This window comes from Mangifera indica, chromosome 13 (genome assembly GCF_011075055.1).
Source record: "Mangifera indica cultivar Alphonso chromosome 13, CATAS_Mindica_2.1, whole genome shotgun sequence".
In the NCBI taxonomy this organism is placed as follows: domain Eukaryota; kingdom Viridiplantae; phylum Streptophyta; class Magnoliopsida; order Sapindales; family Anacardiaceae; genus Mangifera; species Mangifera indica.
Genome location: NC_058149.1, coordinates 8,320,189 through 8,340,218, shown reverse-complemented (window position 1 = coordinate 8,340,218; position 20,030 = coordinate 8,320,189). Strand labels below are relative to the sequence as shown.

General features: G+C 30.7%; 1 protein-coding gene and 1 non-coding gene across 2 annotated transcripts; both read right to left on the bottom strand.

Moving 5' to 3' along the window:
• Positions 1-3,404: 3,404 nt before the first annotated feature.
• Positions 3,405-6,093, bottom strand: LOC123194317 (heparanase-like protein 3). The gene is made up of 9 exons (XM_044607491.1): positions 5,759-6,093; positions 5,560-5,596; positions 5,283-5,466; positions 5,044-5,192; positions 4,683-4,913; positions 4,401-4,590; positions 4,188-4,313; positions 3,923-4,022; positions 3,405-3,839 (listed from the first exon to the last, which is right to left on the bottom strand). The coding sequence occupies exons 1-9, from the start codon at positions 5,972-5,974 to the stop codon at positions 3,480-3,482; spliced, it is 1,593 nt and encodes a 530-aa protein (XP_044463426.1). The 5' UTR covers positions 5,975-6,093; the 3' UTR covers positions 3,405-3,479.
• A 12,447-nt stretch (positions 6,094-18,540) lies between these two features.
• TRNAD-GUC lies at positions 18,541-18,612 on the bottom strand. The gene has a single exon. It is a non-coding gene; the product is annotated as a tRNA-Asp (tRNA).
• Positions 18,613-20,030: the final 1,418 nt, after the last annotated feature.

The window sequence follows — 20,030 nt, the reverse complement described above, 5'->3', positions numbered from 1 at the left end:
TATTAAATTTATGTTTAATAACACATATATTTTGTTAATTGTGAAAAGTATGCATAATATAAAATTTAGTATGTAAAACATATATAATTAGATATAATTTTTTTAAGTTATTATATGAAACTAGAATTCCGGTCGAACTGGTTGATTCAAACGGTTCGACCGATCTGACCGAAACCAATACTCAAAACGGTTTTTACTCCGGTCCGGTTTTAAAAACCTTGCTTATGCAAACAACAAGAATTTATTCTTTTTAACATCCTGTTATTATTTGTCTGCACATGTAATCTTTTGTGGTTTCCTGTAGAGATAGATACGTGTAATTTAATGTAAAGTAATACTATATGTATCTATTTTAAGTATATAAATGAATACACATTTATATATTATAATAAGATTAAATATTATTTTATCTTTAATTCAAAATCATCTAATCATACGAAGACACATATAAGTATGTACCTATCTGTATACTCAAAGTGGGTATATATAGTTTTATTGTGTAATGTAAGTATGGTTAAATACTACTTGGTGAGTCTGTTTTGTCTATATCTTTTCCATAGCTTTATTATCTTTCCCTCTCACTTTTTCTCTATCCTGTAACCTAAATCCTAGCAATAACATTCAGGCCTTAACTAGGAAAATTTTGCTTTCATTTCATTTTTTGTAACAGGTTGAATTTGAAATGTACATTGAGTATCTTCGTATCTAATCTGGTAAGAAATCCTTAATATCAGTCAAACAGAGAGATATTGGCAGCCAGTAAATAGATTTGAGGTCTGATAACTGTAATATGTCAACTAAAAATGATCAATTTATCAAACTGAATGACTGTTCGGCCTGTAGTGATTTGTCAAGTTATTTTACTGGCTCATTTTGGCCCCTCCCCTTATATAGAATCGTCGCTGGGAATCTTTATTTTACATATTTGGCTTCCTTGGGACAGCATGGTGAGTTACCATCCCTGAGCTCGGCAGATTATTGACCTACTTCTTCGTTTCTTTTTCTTTTTCGTTCAATGTAATAGAGTCCCAATCGATCAATATGGGTAGATCCTGGTTTCTGCTTATGAACTGCCACATCTTGATTAACTTGTTTCTTTTACTTCTGTGCATATTTTACTTCCATGAAACAGATAGCAACTACTGGCTGAAAAATGATTAGAAGAATAATGACATCTCTGTGTAGTTTTAGCCCTGTGTGCGGGTCTCAGTTTAATTATACAACTGGTAGCTAAAATCATGAAAGTTATGGTTTTTTCTGTAATAGTTGTGCCTCTGTATTCCAAGTGAAGAGTGATTACTCAGCCAAATCCTGTTATAGAATTAGAATCCACACACTAGTTTATATGCTGTGATATCAATGAAGCCCAAAGTTCCTTGGCAATGTAATTCTGGTACAAATTGAATTTATTTAGTTATTTTGAGAAAGGTTAGAAGTTTTTATGCCATAATATGCTCTTTTCCCAATATATATATGTGTGTGTGTGTGTGTGTGCTTAATGGAACATGTGAATGGAAGAAAGAAGTTCAGAATTTAAACTCAGTAGGCTAATGCAGAGACCCTTCAAGCTTTGGTTTGTCAGGTACTGAACTATCCAATTCCTGTATTCTGATAATAGGGCACCACAAATTGGATTTCACCTGTCCTTGTGATGTAAATGGCTTACACGTCTTTTCCCCTCATCCACAGGACGTCACTGGAACCATCAAGATATTTTCCTGAATATGCAAGTATGTTTTTAGTAAGTAAGATTATACCCCTTCATTTAGTATGTGCTCCAATTTCCTCTGGGTACCTTCAGATAATTTATCTTAGGCAACAAAGCATGGTCAATAAATTCAAGCTTAAATCCACTAATATCAGTACACGATTCCTGTATACCAGATTTTTTGGTATACCCTTTCTGAATGGTCATATTCCCTTTTGGTGTAAAAGGGAAAAAGGCATTTGTCATAATACAGTGTTTCATTCAGCTTGCTCTTCAGGTTGCCACTTGACAATGACTATACTTATAATGCAAAGGACTGACAAATTAATGACTCTTGCCAATGCACACTTTTTTTCCTTGATAATAACCCTCCAAAACTAAGGACTAAGTCTTTATCCTAAGTGGCATTGCACTCATCTGCGACCGTCTGATAGGTAATGGAATAATGCAGCAAATGTTTTAACAGTTTTTAATGAGTACACAGAGCTTTGGGTAGAAAAGTTTCAATATTGACTTTCTAAGGGTAAAATTGCTCGTTTGGATTAGCCTTTCTTTCTTTTAGCTCTACAACTATGTCATAATATAACACTTTAAGAAGTTCGGGATTAACAATGACCAACCCTGGAGTAAATTATGTACCACAGATAATGCCATATGGGTCTGGTTATGCTACACATTTCCTGTTAGTGTCTCACAATTGAAGTATGCTTCTCTCTACGTATCTCCTAAAAATTTTCAGGCTGTATAAGCATTTTTAGAAAGAATAAACAAAAAATGTCTTTCAATTATTACCACTCAGGGTATTACTAACACTGTTGCCCTAACTGGTTTCCTCCTTGATTCAACTCATTCATGGAGTGTAAGTAACATCACTTTTTTTCCTAGTCTTGATTTCTGTAATGACAATTGTATCCATAGGTTTTTATCCTTATAATTATCACTTATCTTTTGCAGTTGTCATTGTTTGCTCCATCAATATTTTTCTACTGGACTGGTGCAACTGTATGGCTGGCATTTGCCAGTGGTAAGCCTTACAACTATTCCACAAGAGATCACTTACCTCATTTCAATTCTTATTGTTGGTTTTAGAATTGAGTATCCCAACTGAGACTACATAATTCAGCAATATTTCTAACATCATATCTTCCACTAGCTGAGTGGAGAAATATACCTTCTCCACTAATTTAAACACTAAGAAGAAAAAGGAAAAGATAATGCATCATCCAACTGCATCTGGATATTTTGACTGAAAAAGTGTTGGTTGGCCAACCAGATGATGTATTGGATATGATTTTAGGCCACTTTGTTGTAAAGGCTGTTAACTGCTGTGGTGCACATTGGTGATATGTATTGTGAAGTCATGTTTTTGTGAAATCTGACCAACTTTTTGTAGTGCTCTCCGACCCTCTGTTTTTTAATTTTATTATTAAACTTTCTAATGAAACGCTCAGATTTATACAGGATCTTGTGGGGGTCTTTGACATGACTGAATCAGTATCAGCTCAATTACTTGTGTAATATGTATTTTTAGTATTTTGCCAAAATGGGATAACTTGAGGCTCAATCTTTTTTCATTGAATGCAGTTTACCCTTTTTATTTACAATCAAATTAAGCCAAAATACAAGTGATATAATTAATTTAACTCATAGCTCACTACTTTTATCAAACTTTCTCCCAGTGGATAACCAATGGAAATGATCTAATTGTATTCTATCTTATTTGATCAGTAATTACTTAATGGAACTAATGTGAGTTCCATCTACTGCTAGCTCAGCTGCAAGCAGGGAGAATAACATCTGGCATGTGAACAAATACAATAGACAAAGGATCAACCACTATTGCCTCTCTTGAATTTACAATTGAAGGCAACAATGGAGGTATATCTCCTTGTGAATTTACACTCAAAATTTTTCCATTTAGTAGCATAGTTTGGCTATGTAAATCTCCATCCTTTGCTGTAAGATGGTATTCCTCTCTCGAATTACCACCTGCAGCAGCCTGAGGTAGCTCAACTATTTCTGTGCTCTGAGATTTGCGCTGGTATCGCAACACTGAAGTTTTGTTTAACATTACATTGGCATGAACTGTGGTGCTATTGTCTAGGTTAATCAGTAGTAATGTGATCCCCTTCTGCAAGGTCAAAATTATAATCAGCTCCAAAAATTCGTAACTTCAAATAGGGTTAATAAAAACAAAAGGGGAATGTAACTTGCCGATTGTTTTGCACAATGAGCATATGTGCGTATTTTTTTGGTCCCGGAAAAGTTTGAAGACAGAACATTTCTTCCCATTAATTTGTGCCAAAGAAGAGCACTGCATTTTCCATGGATAAGTAATTAGTTCTCTTATGAATCTAAATCATCTGAAACTTGGTAACTGTTGCATTGTCATGGACTTCAGCATAAGCATTTATAAGATGTTAAAAGTTAAAAGTTTCCAGGCAGTGACTTAACAGAAGAACTAAGATAGATAAATAACCTGTAGTAATCTGGGTTTGGTACAAAGGTTGCGGAGTTGAGTAAACCATAATTTCCTCCGATTAATGTCTGTCTGCAGTATGTTTTCGTATCATGAACTGATGCCATACCGAGTTGATCCAAATACCTGTTTGTGATGCCCAAAACAACAAAAATTATAAATCAACCATAAAGACCCAAGACGGATTTTGGTCGAGGACAATAGTCATTTTACCAGAAGCTAAACACAAATGCATTGGTAACGAGATTGTGGCCACTGTTGTATGCACCTCCTGCCTCACCAACCCAAGCAACTGCAGAAGTCCCAGAGTTCTTGATGAGGTTCTCGACTGAACTAAATTTACTGACCTCATTGTCGAGAACAGACGGATCAAGAATTTTTTCAACAAGGTGCTCATCAACACCTGTTAAAAAAGAATGCAAATCTGTCAAATTCAGCTGACATACTTTGAGGCTTAGGATAAACTTCAGAATCAGTTTTTTCAATCAAAGTTACCAGGGCCGAGATTATAAATGTGACGGCTGAGCACGTCTAAAGAATTTTTTGTTTTATCTACATATTCTTTAAACCAATTTTCATCATAGAATCCTCCTGGTGCAATTATCAGAGGCTTAGGTTCCACACCCGTATATATTTTCTGCACAATATTCTGTAGAACCATGGTGTCAATAACATACTGAGCTGCTGCAACTCTTGTTCCAACTCCACTTCCACACAATTCATTCCCTGACCATCAAATAGCCAAATTACAAACGCAATTGCCTTGTTTCAGAAAGAAATTACAAGTGCTTACTATCATTTAACAATACAGTTCTAATTTTTAAGATTAATGATCAATATCAGAAAGCGAACTTACCAAGCTCCCAACCATGTATAGTATAGTTCTTTTTTACTGTATAACTTATCAGGGATTCAGCATTTGTGGAGTCCCAAACCCCTTCAGAAGGACCATCAGGATGCACAGACCGTCCGGCAAGAGCATTTAGCCCAAAAATAATCTTAGCCCTGAGTTTAACATAGGCCAATTAAATGGTTTAACTTCACATAAAAACAGCTCAATCTAGATAAACAAGAAAACTAAACAAATGTTCATACCCAGCTTTCTTGAAAAACTCATTAAGTTCATCCCATCTTTGCATCGGTAAACAACCCTGAGTAAAACCAAACATTTCTGAAGTATTTTTGCCAAATTGAACACAGGCTTGCTTACTATCTTCAGTAGCATATATGACCTTGTCTTGCAAAGTGCCACCCAATCTAATCTTCAATGGTGAAAAAGCTGATCCATCAAACAGATAATTTTCAGGCCTTCATAAAGGATTAAAAGCTTTCTCATTAATAATTAATCAGAATTGATGCCAAGAATTATTACCTTTCACTGCATTCAAGAAAATATTGTTATTAAGGTCCTGCGCAAAAATGGAAGACTTCCATTATTACATTTTCATCAATGCACTGAATTAAATTTTGAAACTTTTGTAATTCAAATGATAAACCAAGTTAATTTTGGAAAATTGTTGACAAAATACAGAAAAAAAAAACAAGTAAAGAGGAAAAGATAAAAGCTTTACCAGATTGAGCATGGAGGTGTTCCCCCAGCTGCATGTTCCATAGTCACATTTCTCAGGAGGCCACCAGTCCATTGTTCCACAAATGAAATCATCATCAATCCTTCCAATGGCAGTTTTCCCATTAATGAAAACGCTTCCTTCAACCACACTTCCATAGACAGAAATGACGTTTAAGCTTAGAAAACACAACCCCACCAACCACCTCGCACAACCCATCTCTGAATTAACTTAACGTTGAAGCTCTGACTTGCTCTTTCTTTCTCTCTGTCTCTTCATAAACTGTTTAACAACCTGTAGAATGGAAGTGAACAGGAAAGGCTACCCACCGCAGAGCCCCGTGAGCTAAACGACATATATAGTCACAGGAGATGTGGATTTTGATTATATTATTAATAATTAAAAATACAAATGCATTCACCAAACTTGAAAAATTGATGACAATAATACAATACATCTTATTAAATTATCCTACAAATTAATAATACACCACAACCGAAATGATTTTAAAGAGAGAAAAAAAAAAGATTTATATTACTCATATATATATTATTATATAAATCAATTGATAAATTTTTATGTATTAAATATTATATTATCACTAATATTATATATATCTATTTTGAATATATAAATAATACATATTTTATATATGTTATCAAATGATTGATAATTTTAAATTAAAAATAATATCTAATAACAAATTATATACATTAAATATATATTTATTTATATATTTCAAATAACTACATTATAATAAATAATACAAAAAATAACATTGGAGACATCTAATGATATACCTCTTTACATTTAATAATATATTTATAGTTATTTTTTTCCTTTACACGTATACACATAGATACTTTATTTTGAATTCTTTATTAGATATTTAAATAATATATTATTAAATAATTAAAATTTTTTAAATTAAAAATAAAATAATATTTAATTATATGATGATATATTATATATGTGAAAAAATAGGTATGGATATTGTTAAATAAATAAATAAATATATATCAAAGCTGGTAGGTGTGGGTGTGGCCGATTAAATGGTAAAGAATCGGCGGATTAGCAAAACCATGCGTTGCGTAGACTACACTTTTTAGATTGGATTTGCGTTGGACTTTGGTTGGGCCTACTCTACAGTCTACACTACTCCACATTCCACTCCTCGGAATAAAATTCCTCCATCTAATACTTTCTTGAGTTTTCCATTTTACCCCTTATCTATAAGTTACTAACTAATTACCCCATTAGATAGATGTACTGGCATAACACCCTTTATAGTGTTGCAATCCCTACTTGAGAATTGATTTTAGACCTATAAAGACAATTAAAAATAATATCACTTAATAGATTAATTTATTGAACAGTCAAATAAAAATAACTCAATAGACTAATCTTTTGAGTAGTTGACAAAAATGAGGCCGATGATAAATGATATTAGGTCAAGTTGAATTTCTAGAATAATAATAATAATAAAGTGACTTCTTCTTCTTGATTGTGTCTTTTAAGCTTTGGAGGTAAATTAAAATAATAAAATGAATCCATTTAAAAATATTAAAGAGTGAATCCGATTTTTAATGAGAGTTTCAAAATTTTTGATGTGACAAGAGCATCACATAAAGAGAGGCAATTGTAATCCCACATCGTCTAAACTTTGTGCCAAAATTCAATGTGATACTGATATTACATTAACATGAAATTATAAGGATGAACAAACAATATTGCCTAATTTAAGTTGTTAAACATCATCCAATCATTACAATAGTTAAGGTTTAATGGTGAAACTTGTCACTTAACATTAGGTATAAAAGATTTAAAGTTTGAAATGCCTTAGTATCATAGTCCCTTTTGTTAAGTTTTTAGATAAGGCACCTTACATTTTTACTCCAATCCCTAGGTAATATTACTTCATTCCTTTAGGAAACTAAAGTCACATATTCAAACATTAAAGATAATATTTTTAATACAAAAGTATTTTGAATAATATGAATAGCAAAGTTTCTTATCGATTGGAGTCACACCATGTTTATAAGCAAGAAATAAGAATAAAATGTCAAATTTTCATATTTTTATATAAAGTTTAATATGTCATTGCATTGAGATAGCATGATTACCTTTCCTCTCATTATCTCTAATATCATGGCTGAGATTTTGGGGGCATGTTGTTAGCTTCTGAAACAGAAGGATTGCATTGTTGTCAACCCTTAAATGAAGGATGACAATGTAACTCTCTGATCCAGTCTTGGCTAACAAATCCAGGATCATAAAAAAACAAATGGGTTTCATATTTAGCACGAACCAAATATTAAGATATAGATTTTTGCAAAGTGCATAATTTATGACTTGATTCCAATACCCTTTCAATAGAAAGACACCTTTTCATTGCACCCACCTTCAAAGAAGGTGAACAAGTGAGACAAAATAGTAAACTATCTTGTACTATAATATTCAACATTACGAAAATCTAATGACCATATAATATATAAGTAAATTAAAGACATCAAAGGATAATTCTATAAGTTTAAACTTCTGTTAACAAAAGTTTCAATGTGGCATTGACCAATAATTACATGTATACTTTGGTTGAGTGTAAGCAAAGGCAGGTCGCTTTAGAAGCTTGACTCTTCTGATCATTTGTGCAAGTTTCAAGAGATGAAGATGATTGATTTGATGCACCAATTAATAATAATGTTTATGTTAGATAAGTTTGATTAATTTGCCTTATTGAGTATACGATTTGGTGATGTTTCATACCTAATACTACCTTTCTAATCTTGTTTTGACATTTTTCATATTCATTTGTGCCCACCTCCACCACCAAAGTCCTTTTCTAATCCTCCTCTCTTCTTTTTCTTTTCTTATAATTATCTAATCATTCTAATTTATTCTACCAAACATCTTATTATCTTTGTATTCAATTTGTTTTTAATTGTTAAAGTATGTATAATTTCTATGGATGTAACATTAATTTTGAATCGATCTAATCAAATTTTGTATTATTGTATATGAAAAATTTTGAATATATATCATTTACTTGTGTGTCTTTTGAATGGGGTAACAGTCATCCCAAGTGTATTTCCAAACAACCATTATTCTTAAAAATACCAAAATGACTTAAATTTATGAACCCATTTTTTAAAAAAAAAATTTCAATCTCAATATCCTTATGTTGAGGAGTAATTTTACTTCTGGAATTAAAAAATAAAAAAAATCGATCCGTATGTCCAAAAAAAGAAAGCTAAAGTTAATGTTTTGGAAACAATCCAAAGTGGCCATATTTTTGTCGAAATAATTGAAAAATAACCATTTTTCTCTTTCACCCACATGTCAAGCTAGAAAGAGCATGAAGGTATTTGAATTCAATTGAAGGTTTTAACTCGATAGTAAACAATGAAGCAGAAAAAACATTTCAAGTATGAAGAAATTTTGACTCTAAGAGTTAACAAAACTAGTGAGGTATTAGAATTTTCAAAGTGAATATCAAGATTCGAACCTGCAGTGATTATGAGCAGATCACTATATTTTGAATTTATCTATCTAATAAATATATACGAGATTCTCGGTTAACAAAAAAAAAAAAAGAGAAGAAATTATATTAATTTAAAATATAAATTTAGAGTTTGAGTTCATTATTGATTGGGAAGGGGTTGATTTTTGGCATTAAGTCAAAGTTTGAAGTTTAGTGAACTACCGCATTAGTAGTTTGCCAAAGGGAATGGAGTTTTGACTTTTTTTTTTTTTTTTTTTAAATTTCTTCTTTTGTGTAAACATGTAGTGTTTCAGACGAAATTCCATCTTTTCCAATCTTATCTCCATTAATCAGAAATCAGCAGCCATCAAATCTTAATTCAACCTAATTTATCTATTTTGAGGAATTCATGCAAATTAAAAAGCAACTATAAACATTTCCAAGTTTGGCAAAAAAAAAGTTTTTTTTTTTCGGGGTAATTAGTTTTGAAAAATTTTGCCTCTTGTTTAAAGAAGTAATTTGAAAGAAGAAGAAAAAGAAAATAAAACTAATAACTATACTTTGAACCAAAGTTATAGTTAAATGTTAAATCTTTACACCACCAGAAAATTTATATTCCCTTTGTTTGGAAATATTATGGTGTCTAACTAAGGTTTAAAATAAATGAAGAAGTTTTTGGATTTATTTACTTTTGTTGGCGGTTTCTTCAGTTTAATACAGAAATGAGAAGTCTACCACTATCCAACCAAGAATAAGAAGGCTTTGAGGTATCCACACGAGGTAGATGGTTGTGAAGAAGCGATGGATGAGCTCAAACGTTTGCTAGAACGCTATAGGGTGAGTGTATATGAGAATGTATGTAAAATGCCAAAAGCTTGAGCATGTGACATAACTTTGTGTTCATATACACATGGTGGATTGAGTGTTCCAACAACAATGCAATTGTACATTAGCTGGTCAACAATTTTCCATATTAAATGGTAATAATTCCGAATGAGGAATACTAACAGATAGTGGAAAACTCGTTCCACTTACTTGTCATCCTTATCTTATTGGACAATGGTTTCTTAAATGTCACTCTAACCCATCCATTTTTGGTTATATACCTGAAGTAAGATGATGTCTCACTTAGCTCCAATAACCTTACAAAGCTCAAAATCGCCATCCCTAAATCTGGATGTGATTAACTTTTTACAATTCATAGCTTCTAAATCTTGCAATCAATTCCTTTTGTTTGTGACCCATAGGTTTTCTATCATGCTAATAATGAATAAATTTGTGATGAATCTACAATATGTCAGTTATCCATAGACAAACCAACATTATGGTCGCTTAAATGATGAAAATACAATGAAAGACAAGAACTTGTCAAGGATACGGTTATCGTGAAATTGAATTCCTTCATTAATTGATATCTTATCAAAATTGAGACATAAAAGTAATGTTTATCTCAAATTAACTCTTGATTCATGTTATCTAACTTTTGCATCAATGATAATAACATTAAATTAAATGATAACTTAACCTCAGTGTGACCACAGATTTAAGTGATTGTGGACATCTATCAAATGACCCATAAGATATCTACTTTCATAACCAAGAGTGATGAATCTTTTATTAATTCATTGTAACAATTGTATAGTTTTTTTATATAGACAATCACTACTATTATGATAATTCTAACTTGAGAACTATGTTAGACCAGTATCAAACTATATCGATTGATGAACAAGATAGTCTAGTGATCTCAAATCGAAGAATCACATACACCACCATTTGTTAAAGGATATAATTATAGATACTAGAGTTATCATCTATATGAAATCTTTTAGTAGGTTAGTTTGGTGAATACGCATACAAGATGTACTCATATGTTGCATCTGGTTGTTAACAAACAATTTTAACTATAAAATTCGTCATTTATTTTCAATAGAGTCATTCAGCATTATGATAACCTTGTTGTATTATTTGTGTCCTAAGTTAGGATAATATTTGGGTTATAGAGATTTCTAGAATAGCCACTATATTACATATAGGGTTCTCATGATCAAGAGATATGTTAATTGTTTTATCACTATTTTACCATTCCAAGGACATTCATCCATTACATAGACATGTAAAGTTATTATGAAGTATTAACATTTTCTTAATATAAATGTGATGCATAATACAAATACATTAGCCAAGATAATTGGATCTAGAGCACTTGCTTCAACAATCTCTCACTTACATTTTAGCTAATAAGTCACTTATCTAATCCCAAATAATGTTATGTGTCTATCATGCTTCCATTATGATAGAGGTTTGGTTAGTGGGTCGATAATGTTATCATTTGTCTCAACTCTATATGACTCTTGCTTGAGCTATTACCCTATTGGTGTTGCCATATAGCTCTATAAGATCAACAATGCTAGAAATCAGTCTAAGTTCATACATGAATTCTTGAGCCAAACTACCTTATTAATTGTATCAGATAATGTAATATACTTAGCTTTCATTTTAAAATTCGTTATAGTACTTTACTTAGAGCTTTTTCAACTAACTATAACACCATTCAAACTTAAAATATAGCCATATTGTGATCTATAATCATCATTGTCCTTTTAGAAACCAATATCAATGTATTCTTTTATAGTGAGCTCCTCATCTCTTTCATAAACTAAGAAAGCATTTTTAGTCTTTTTTAGGTACTTAAGAATGTTCTTGATAGTCATCCAATGACCCTCACTTGGATTTGATTGATATCTATTATAAATACTTAAGACATATGAGACATCAATCTAAGTGAATAACATGACATACATGGTGGATCCAATAGCAGATGTATATAAGATTTGACTCATCTTATCTCTCTCCTCTAATATCTAAGGACATATATCCTTCGAGAGATATATACCATATTACATAGGATGACATCATTTCTTGGATTATTTCATGTTGAATCTCTTCAGTACTTTGTTGACATATACATTTTGATATAGGTGAAATAACCTATTTAATCTATCACAATAGATCTTAATTATATTGAGGATGTACGTTATATCTCCTAAGTTTTTTATGAAGAAGCACTTAAATAACCAAGTCATTACCGATTATAAGTTTTGTATATCAATTCTAATACTCAAGATGTCATCGACATATAATATCAAGAATATCATTGTGCTCTTACTAACTGTCATGTATACACAAGGTTTATCTTCATTTTTTATGAAACTGAATTCTATTACGACTTTGTTAAAATGAATGTTCAAACTCGTCAAAGTTTGCTTGAGTCCATAAATAGATCAATGCAACTTACACACCTTATCAATTTACTCTTCAAGAATGAAACCATCAAATTGTGTCATATACACATTGTCTACATGGTTTCATTTAAGGAATCTACTTGTCAAATTTCACAGTTTAAGTATACAACAATTGCAAGCATAATCCAATGGAATCAATTGGCACAACTGACGAAAAAGTTTCATCATAGTCTATGTTATAGTTATGTTTGAAACCTTTAGCAATTAGTCTTGTCTTATAGGTATGCACATTACTATTTATGTTAGTCTTCTTCTTGAAGTATTATTTATACCTTATATGATTTATCATTTTAGATGGATCTACTAGAGTTCATACTTGATTCTAGTATATGAAGTCTATCTTAGATTTCTTGGCCTTAGATTTGATACAATGTCATTGTAGGTTATAGGCTTGTCACCATAAGCATAAGCAATGTTGTTTGCTTTAATACTTGTTGATTACTTGATCATATTTTGCATTTGGTGGAATCCCAACTTCCCACCACTTGTATGTTGAATGAATAATGTAATAAAATGTTAGGAATTAGTCGGGTAGGTGATGAAATTTCTAGTTAAAATTTGTAGATAATGGATGTTGTTAAATGGAATTGATTTGGTGGTAAATACAATTTTCAGACAATGGATAATGTTGAATGGAATTGGTTTGGTCGTTGAATGAAATTTCCAGTTAAAATTTTAGGTCTCTTTTTTTGTAGGTCATTCATATGGTTGAATGGAATTGATTTGATGGATGAATTTAATCTTATATTGAATAGATTATGTTATTGATATTTTTAGTTAAATTTTTTAGCCTGTGCAAACAAATGCAATCAAAGCTTTTGTTTTTTTTTTTTCACTTATTCTAATTAATTAAACATAATCCTGACAAAATTTGAGCATTTGATTCGAGTTCAACCGTATTGACATCAAGTTTGACTCAATTCTAGCCAAGATTTAATTTACATCAATACTGAAGCCAAAATTTTGCAACACTAGCTAATTTTGAGTTATAACATAATTTCAGCCTGCCAATTTCAATATGAGTTTGAACAAGACCCCTTCTTAGTTTGAGCAGAGCTCATGCTCACTTTTATTCGAGATTAGTTCAGATTAAATCCATCTTTATACGCTAGCATATATATTCAATAGGAAATCATTGTTAGGATCAAAGTGTTTTGACAAGAATTACAACATTGATAGATTAGGAAGTTGTTATGATTCTCCAACGATTTCATCAGAGTTTATTGTCAAGTCTCTCAATGTGATATCTCTATGTTAGAAATAGGGGTGTACGTGGTCTGGTTTGATGTGACTTAAAAAATTTTTTAAATCAAACTAATAAAAATAGTTTGAAAAAATTTTAAATTAAATCAAGCTATTTTAAGTTTCAAATTAAACTTAAAAAATAGGTTTTTATTAGGTTTGAACCAATTAAAAACTTATTTACTTTCAAATATTTCCTACTTAATAAATAATAATTAAATTATTATTATTTAGACTATGAAATAAAAATATAAAATAAACATGAAATACATATACAATATATATGTAAACCAAAGGACAAAAATAAATATAAAAACCAAGTTATATAAACTTCTAATTTACTGCATTATTATAATTCTTTAAGAGTATAACTGTTATTTATTTAAACTATTAAGAATTGTATTCTGAAATTTAAAACTTAAAAAAAAAAACACCTTTAAATTTTGTTCGAATGTCCAAAATTTCCTTGAAAAAATCATTGGCACTTCTAAAATTTTTAAAAATTATAATTTACCCTCAATCATACAATTATACACATTAACATCCTTATTTATGCTTGTAATTTTCTTTAATTTTTAATTAAATTAATATAAATTAGGAATATAAAAGATTATTCAATAAAATTTTGGAGTTAAAGTGCTATTTAGTTTGAGGGCTTTTTTGTCCTTTCAATATTTTATACAATAACTTTTAATAAATTTAAAATATAGGTGGGAAAATGACTTTTTTTCTAACTTAAATGGTGGAAATATGTCAGTTCTTCAAACCATGGGTGGCAATGGTCATTAGGCCTATATATATATATTAAATTAAAAACACGAGATTTACGGTTTAGTTTGGTTTGTAAACTACTTAAGCTGTAACCCAATTATAAACTATTTTTTTTTAAATTTATTAATTAAAACCCAATTTTTTAATTATTCAATATGATTTTACAGTTTAAACTAGATTATAGACCCCTTAATTGGGAATACTTAGTGTATCCAAGCATATTACTCTTATCCATAATTTTTGTTATAAATTAAATCACGTAAACATCACAATTGTAATAATTACATTAAAATTGTATATAATTTAAACTTTATTATAATAAAACCTGCTTGAAGTTTGAATGCAGATTTTCAAAGGATTCAGGATTAATTTGGCAAAGGCATGACAGATGGGGGGGTTTATGTTCGTTTCGTTGTCGTCAAGTATACCAACCCATTAATAATAATTAAGTTTATTCTTTAATCTCAATTAATTCCACAAACACTTATTGTTGCTTTAATATTAGATTTTACTATTTAATCACTTGATTTTGCTCTTTGAAGTGGCCACTATTAATTTTCCACAAATTCATATTAAAAAAAAATGAAATGCCCACTAAACCCCATTAAAAGAGACAAGATAGGGCCTATGAGAGTGATTAAAATCAAAATATATACTTATTTCTTGTAAATACAACAAGCATATTATGTCTTCCATTGGCACTTAGCAATTGTTTTACTTCAAACTCCATGAATTGATGATTAAATTACCCAAAAAGACTCTTTGAACCACATTATTTTATTATTTTCAATGCATTGAAGACAAACAGAACCGTTATTCTAGAAAATTAAAAAAACAAATAAATGCCCATCAAATTATCTATAATTATTAATTTTTGTCTATTCTAATGTTTAATATCTGAACATTAATCACTAGTGTGTGGGAAGTGGTGTGTGAAAGAGAAAAACTAAAAGATCAAAAATGGGGAAATCTTGGACCTTAGAGATATGCCCCAAATCTGGGAGTCTACCTAAAAAAGCTTGAGAGAAAGAAAGGATAGAGGGTTCATCATCAATAATTCAAAGAAAATGAAAGGGGCAGCAGCATCCCCACAAATAACTTTGATTTTACATGAAAAAAACAGGCTTGCAGGGACAGGCCAATATTAATCTATTACTGCCCTAAAAGATTGTCGTCAGATGGGGTGGAAATGGAATGTAGTTGAATTAATAAATAAGGAGTGTGAAGTTGAAGGTTTGGCAAGTAGTTGCAGCAAAATTTGACTCTGTTTTAGGGTGGTGGAGCTAAACGACGCTCAAAGCTTGGTGTCGGGGCTCGTAGAAAGAATTGACAAGTGCAATGCAATGCATTAATCTGTTTGGCACTTAGTCATTCGACTTTTGTCAAAGACCACAAGTAACTAGAGACGCTAATTTCACACAATGGGCTTGTTTAATTGTCGTCACCACTTACCTCATTGTAGATGTATGTCGTTTCTCTTCTTGGTTTTCGTTTTTTCTTATTTGGGGTCTAATCCTCTTCCATAATCAAAAGAGTCCATGGGTTAAACCAAATCAATCTAAAAAATATTTAAGACACACAATATATTTTATGTGTATAAAGTCCGGTTAGATCAGACCTTAAATGGGTCAAATCATGTCTTAAATAGATCATTTTTGTTAATTTTAATAAAAAATAATTTTTTATATTAATTAATTATTTTAATTATCATATAAATAGTAATGAACTAGGTCGACCTACAAGCTACTATAATGTACGTTGAGCATTTCTGAGTTGGGTTATATTTTTGTGCTTCGGGTCACCTGACCCATTTGACATGTCTAACTATAATTTTATATGAGGAATAAGTTTATCCAAAATTTATATAGAATACTAAAAAGTTAATAAAAGACTGAACAAATAGAAATAATTAAAGAAAATTATATGTTATTTGAGCTTGATTAACAATTTTTAAAGCTCTTTTTTCATTTTATTTTCCAATTATTAGCTTAAGTTGCAGATGTGCTTGGCAAATGGCATGCGATTGCTCTTTTCTTTGGTTTTGGTAAGAAGAATTATGAGTGACAGAGAAATATATCATAAAAATTAAAATGAATATTTTAGCTATGGGCTTTATTTTTTTTAATTCAGGGACAGGAAGGGAGTGGATCCCCAACTCGGCCCAACCCAATTGTTATGAATATTAGGCCGTACGAGTATGTAGTTTTGAATTCTGAAAATCATCAATAAAGAGTGTCCACATTACACTCGGTCTCTTTTCCAGATATATCAATAAAACTATATATAAATACATAAATATTATTATATAATTAGATAATTTTAAATTAAAAATATAGTAATATTTAATTATATAATAATATAATATTTACACATAAGATTATTCTGAATATATATAGGTCAAATGACTATTTCCCACCTATGGTTTATTCTAAACACAATTATATACTTATAAGTGTATGCACATCCTTTAATTTTGAAAAACCATTTTCTCATCAATCTATCAAAATCAATTGTTAGTTTTCATAGTTAAAAAGTATTTATATTATTTCATTAAACTATTATTATCGAGGTGCCACTAATTGTCATTTTGTTCATAAGGTTTAAAATATTACTATAAAAATTTTATTAGAGTGTATTATGAACAATATTATGAGGGTGTAAATACCATTTTCTAATTTATTGGGGTAAATGAATATTTTTCTATCTTGTTTTATAAATTATTGCATTTATCCCATATATTTTTTAAAAATATTATGGTCATTCTTGTTTGTAATATAACATTTAAACTTTTAATTTGTTGCATAATGTTCAATTTTTTTGGAGTGTAACACATTTTTTGAAACTATCAAGGGGTATATTGAAATTTTATAAATTTTAATAACACCCAAACTTCTTTCAAATTTCATTAACCTCTAAAATTTATTAACCCCCTAACGTTTTCTAAAAATTCAATAAGGTTCTAAATATATAATTATACATTATTAACACTCTTATTTATATTTGTATTAGTCAATTTTTTTATAGTAAATCATATTTTCCCATCCAAATCAAATTAGGTTAAAAACCAATGATCTAAGGATAAAATAATAATTTTATTATCTATTAATTTTGATAAAATAAGACATTTATATTAGACCCAAACATTTTAAGTAAGATAATTTAACTCTTAGAAAAGTTCAAAAACTCATAAACTAATCCTTGAAATCTTTTTGAAGCTCTGACCACGGTGTTGCTCCTTTAGAAATTATCATATTTACCCTATATATTTAAAAATTACTATTATGATCCCAATAGTTTATAATATGATATTTACACATTTAATTTGTTGTATTATATTCAATTTTTTATAATATAACTGTATCTTATAAACTATCGAGGGTCATACTAAAATTTAAAAATTTAAAAATACGTCGAAACTTTTTTGAATTTTCAAAAACCTCCTGAAAATATTTTTTGACACCACTAATATTTTGAAAAATTATGGGTCATTGACACTTTTATCTATATTTTTACTAATACAATTATTACTATTTATTATTATTATTATTATTTTCCAGCTAAAATCGGGAAGAGAGGAAGAAAGGGGTGATGGTGAAAGGAAGAAATGAGTAGGTTATTATATAATTTGGATATTTAAAATATTTATTTTAGATTTTTGTTAATTTGTAGTTTTATGATAATTTACTTTTTTTAATTACTTTTAATCAAAATTAATATAAATTATGGGTAAAAAGTTATTTAATAAAAATTTTAGTTTGAGAGCTTTTTTATCTTTTCAATTATTTAAAAATAAATTCAATAATTTTTTTTCACTAAATTTAATAGAGGGGTGGGAAAATGATTTTTTCAAACAGGATAAAAACATGTTATTTTCATATTTTGTCAAGGCTTCGGTGGGAATTCTTTATTTGGCCTTGGCTCTAATCAATGCTGACAAGTCTTACGTCCAAGAAATTTGAAAGAAAATGGTGGCAAAATATCCAAAATGTCGCCGTTGCCGGGGATCGAACCCGGGTCACCCGCGTGACAGGCGGGAATACTCACCACTATACTACAACGACTTGCTGACCATACCGCAAAACATTAACCTTTTATTACAATTTGAAACATTAACATTTCACCGATGATGGCAAGTCAAAGTCACCAGTGACAGAGTGGTGGACGAAGAGGGGGTAAGGAAAAACCTAGGGGTAGGTGGGAGAGGGATGGAATAGTCACTTTTTAAAACTTGAAATGTTTAGACAGTGATAAAGTTATTAGTTTGTAAAACCTGGAGAAGGAAATGAGGTAAAATTATAATTTTTTTAATATTATTAGTGAAATAACAATTTTACTTTTGATTATAATAGAAAAATTTAACAGATTTTAGATGATAGATAAGTATTTGAGTTTTTGAAAATTGAAAAATATAAGTTTGAGATTTCACTGTACCTTGGGTGAGAATAAGTCTTTCGGCCATTTGGCAATTATATATAGTTAATGCTACAACTCATGCAAATATGAGACCGCAAGATAGGCAGTTAGCCACATGAGAACAAAGAATTCCAGGAAACCCTGTTCCTCTTTGTTAGGATCTCAAGTGCAAGGTATGGGACTTGGATCCCACATTGGAAAGTATGGGTAACTAGTGTGGGGTTTATATGACCTTGGGCTCTCTAATCTCAATAGTTAGCTTTTGAGATGTGGTTCTCCTAAGGTTCGTATCATTTGGTATCAGAGCTTTCGTCATCATGACAACCAACAAAGAAAGAATCGAACATTTGGAGGCTAGGTTAGGAGAACTTCAACAAGGCGTGAATCGAATGGAGCTTGGTCTTGCCGACAAGCTGCGCCATCTGGAAGAAACCCTCACCAAGCTGTCTGAGGTGTTGCTCTCCAACAAAGAAGAATCTCGCAGCAACACTAATGCTCGTAATGATCAACCGCGCCACAACAGAGTTGAATACAAAGATAATGTTGAGGGGGAACGCCAGATGTTCTCATCCAGATTTGCAAAACTTGAGTTTCCACGATTCTCAAGTGATGACCCAACAGAATGGTTCAACAGAGTGGATCAATTTTTTGAATATCAGGCCACACCAGCAACACAAAAAGTCTTTTTGGTGTCATTCCACCTTGAAGGTGAAGCTAATCAATGGTGGCAATGGCTACGTCGAGCCTACAAAGAAGAAGGGCGTGAACTAACATGGACAATTTTCGAAGAAGAACTTTGGGCTCGTTTTGGACCCACTGACTATGAGGATTTCGATGAAGCGTTGTCAAAGATCAAACAGATCGGTTCTTTATGAGATTACCAAAAGGAATTCGAAAGATTGGGGAATCGAGTAGGAGGTTGGACTCAAAAGGCTCTAGTGGGAACGTTTATGGGCGGACTTAAGGCGGAGATAGCGGATGACATTCGTATGTTTAAACCACAGACTTTGAAGGAAGCTATTAGCCTTGCCCGAATGAAGGATGAACAAATAAGCCGGCAACCAAA

Coding starts and splice junctions, on each gene's coding strand:
- LOC123194317 (XM_044607491.1), bottom strand. CDS start 5,974: ATGGGTTGTGCGAGGTGGTTGGTGGGGTTGTGTTTTCTAAGCTTAAAC. Junction 5,597..5,758: donor ACACCTCCATGCTCAATCTG/GTAAAGCTTTTA, acceptor ATTTTTGCGCAG/GACCTTAATAACAATATTTT. Junction 4,314..4,400: donor GCATTTGTGTTTAGCTTCTG/GTAAAATGACTA, acceptor CATCACAAACAG/GTATTTGGATCAACTCGGTA.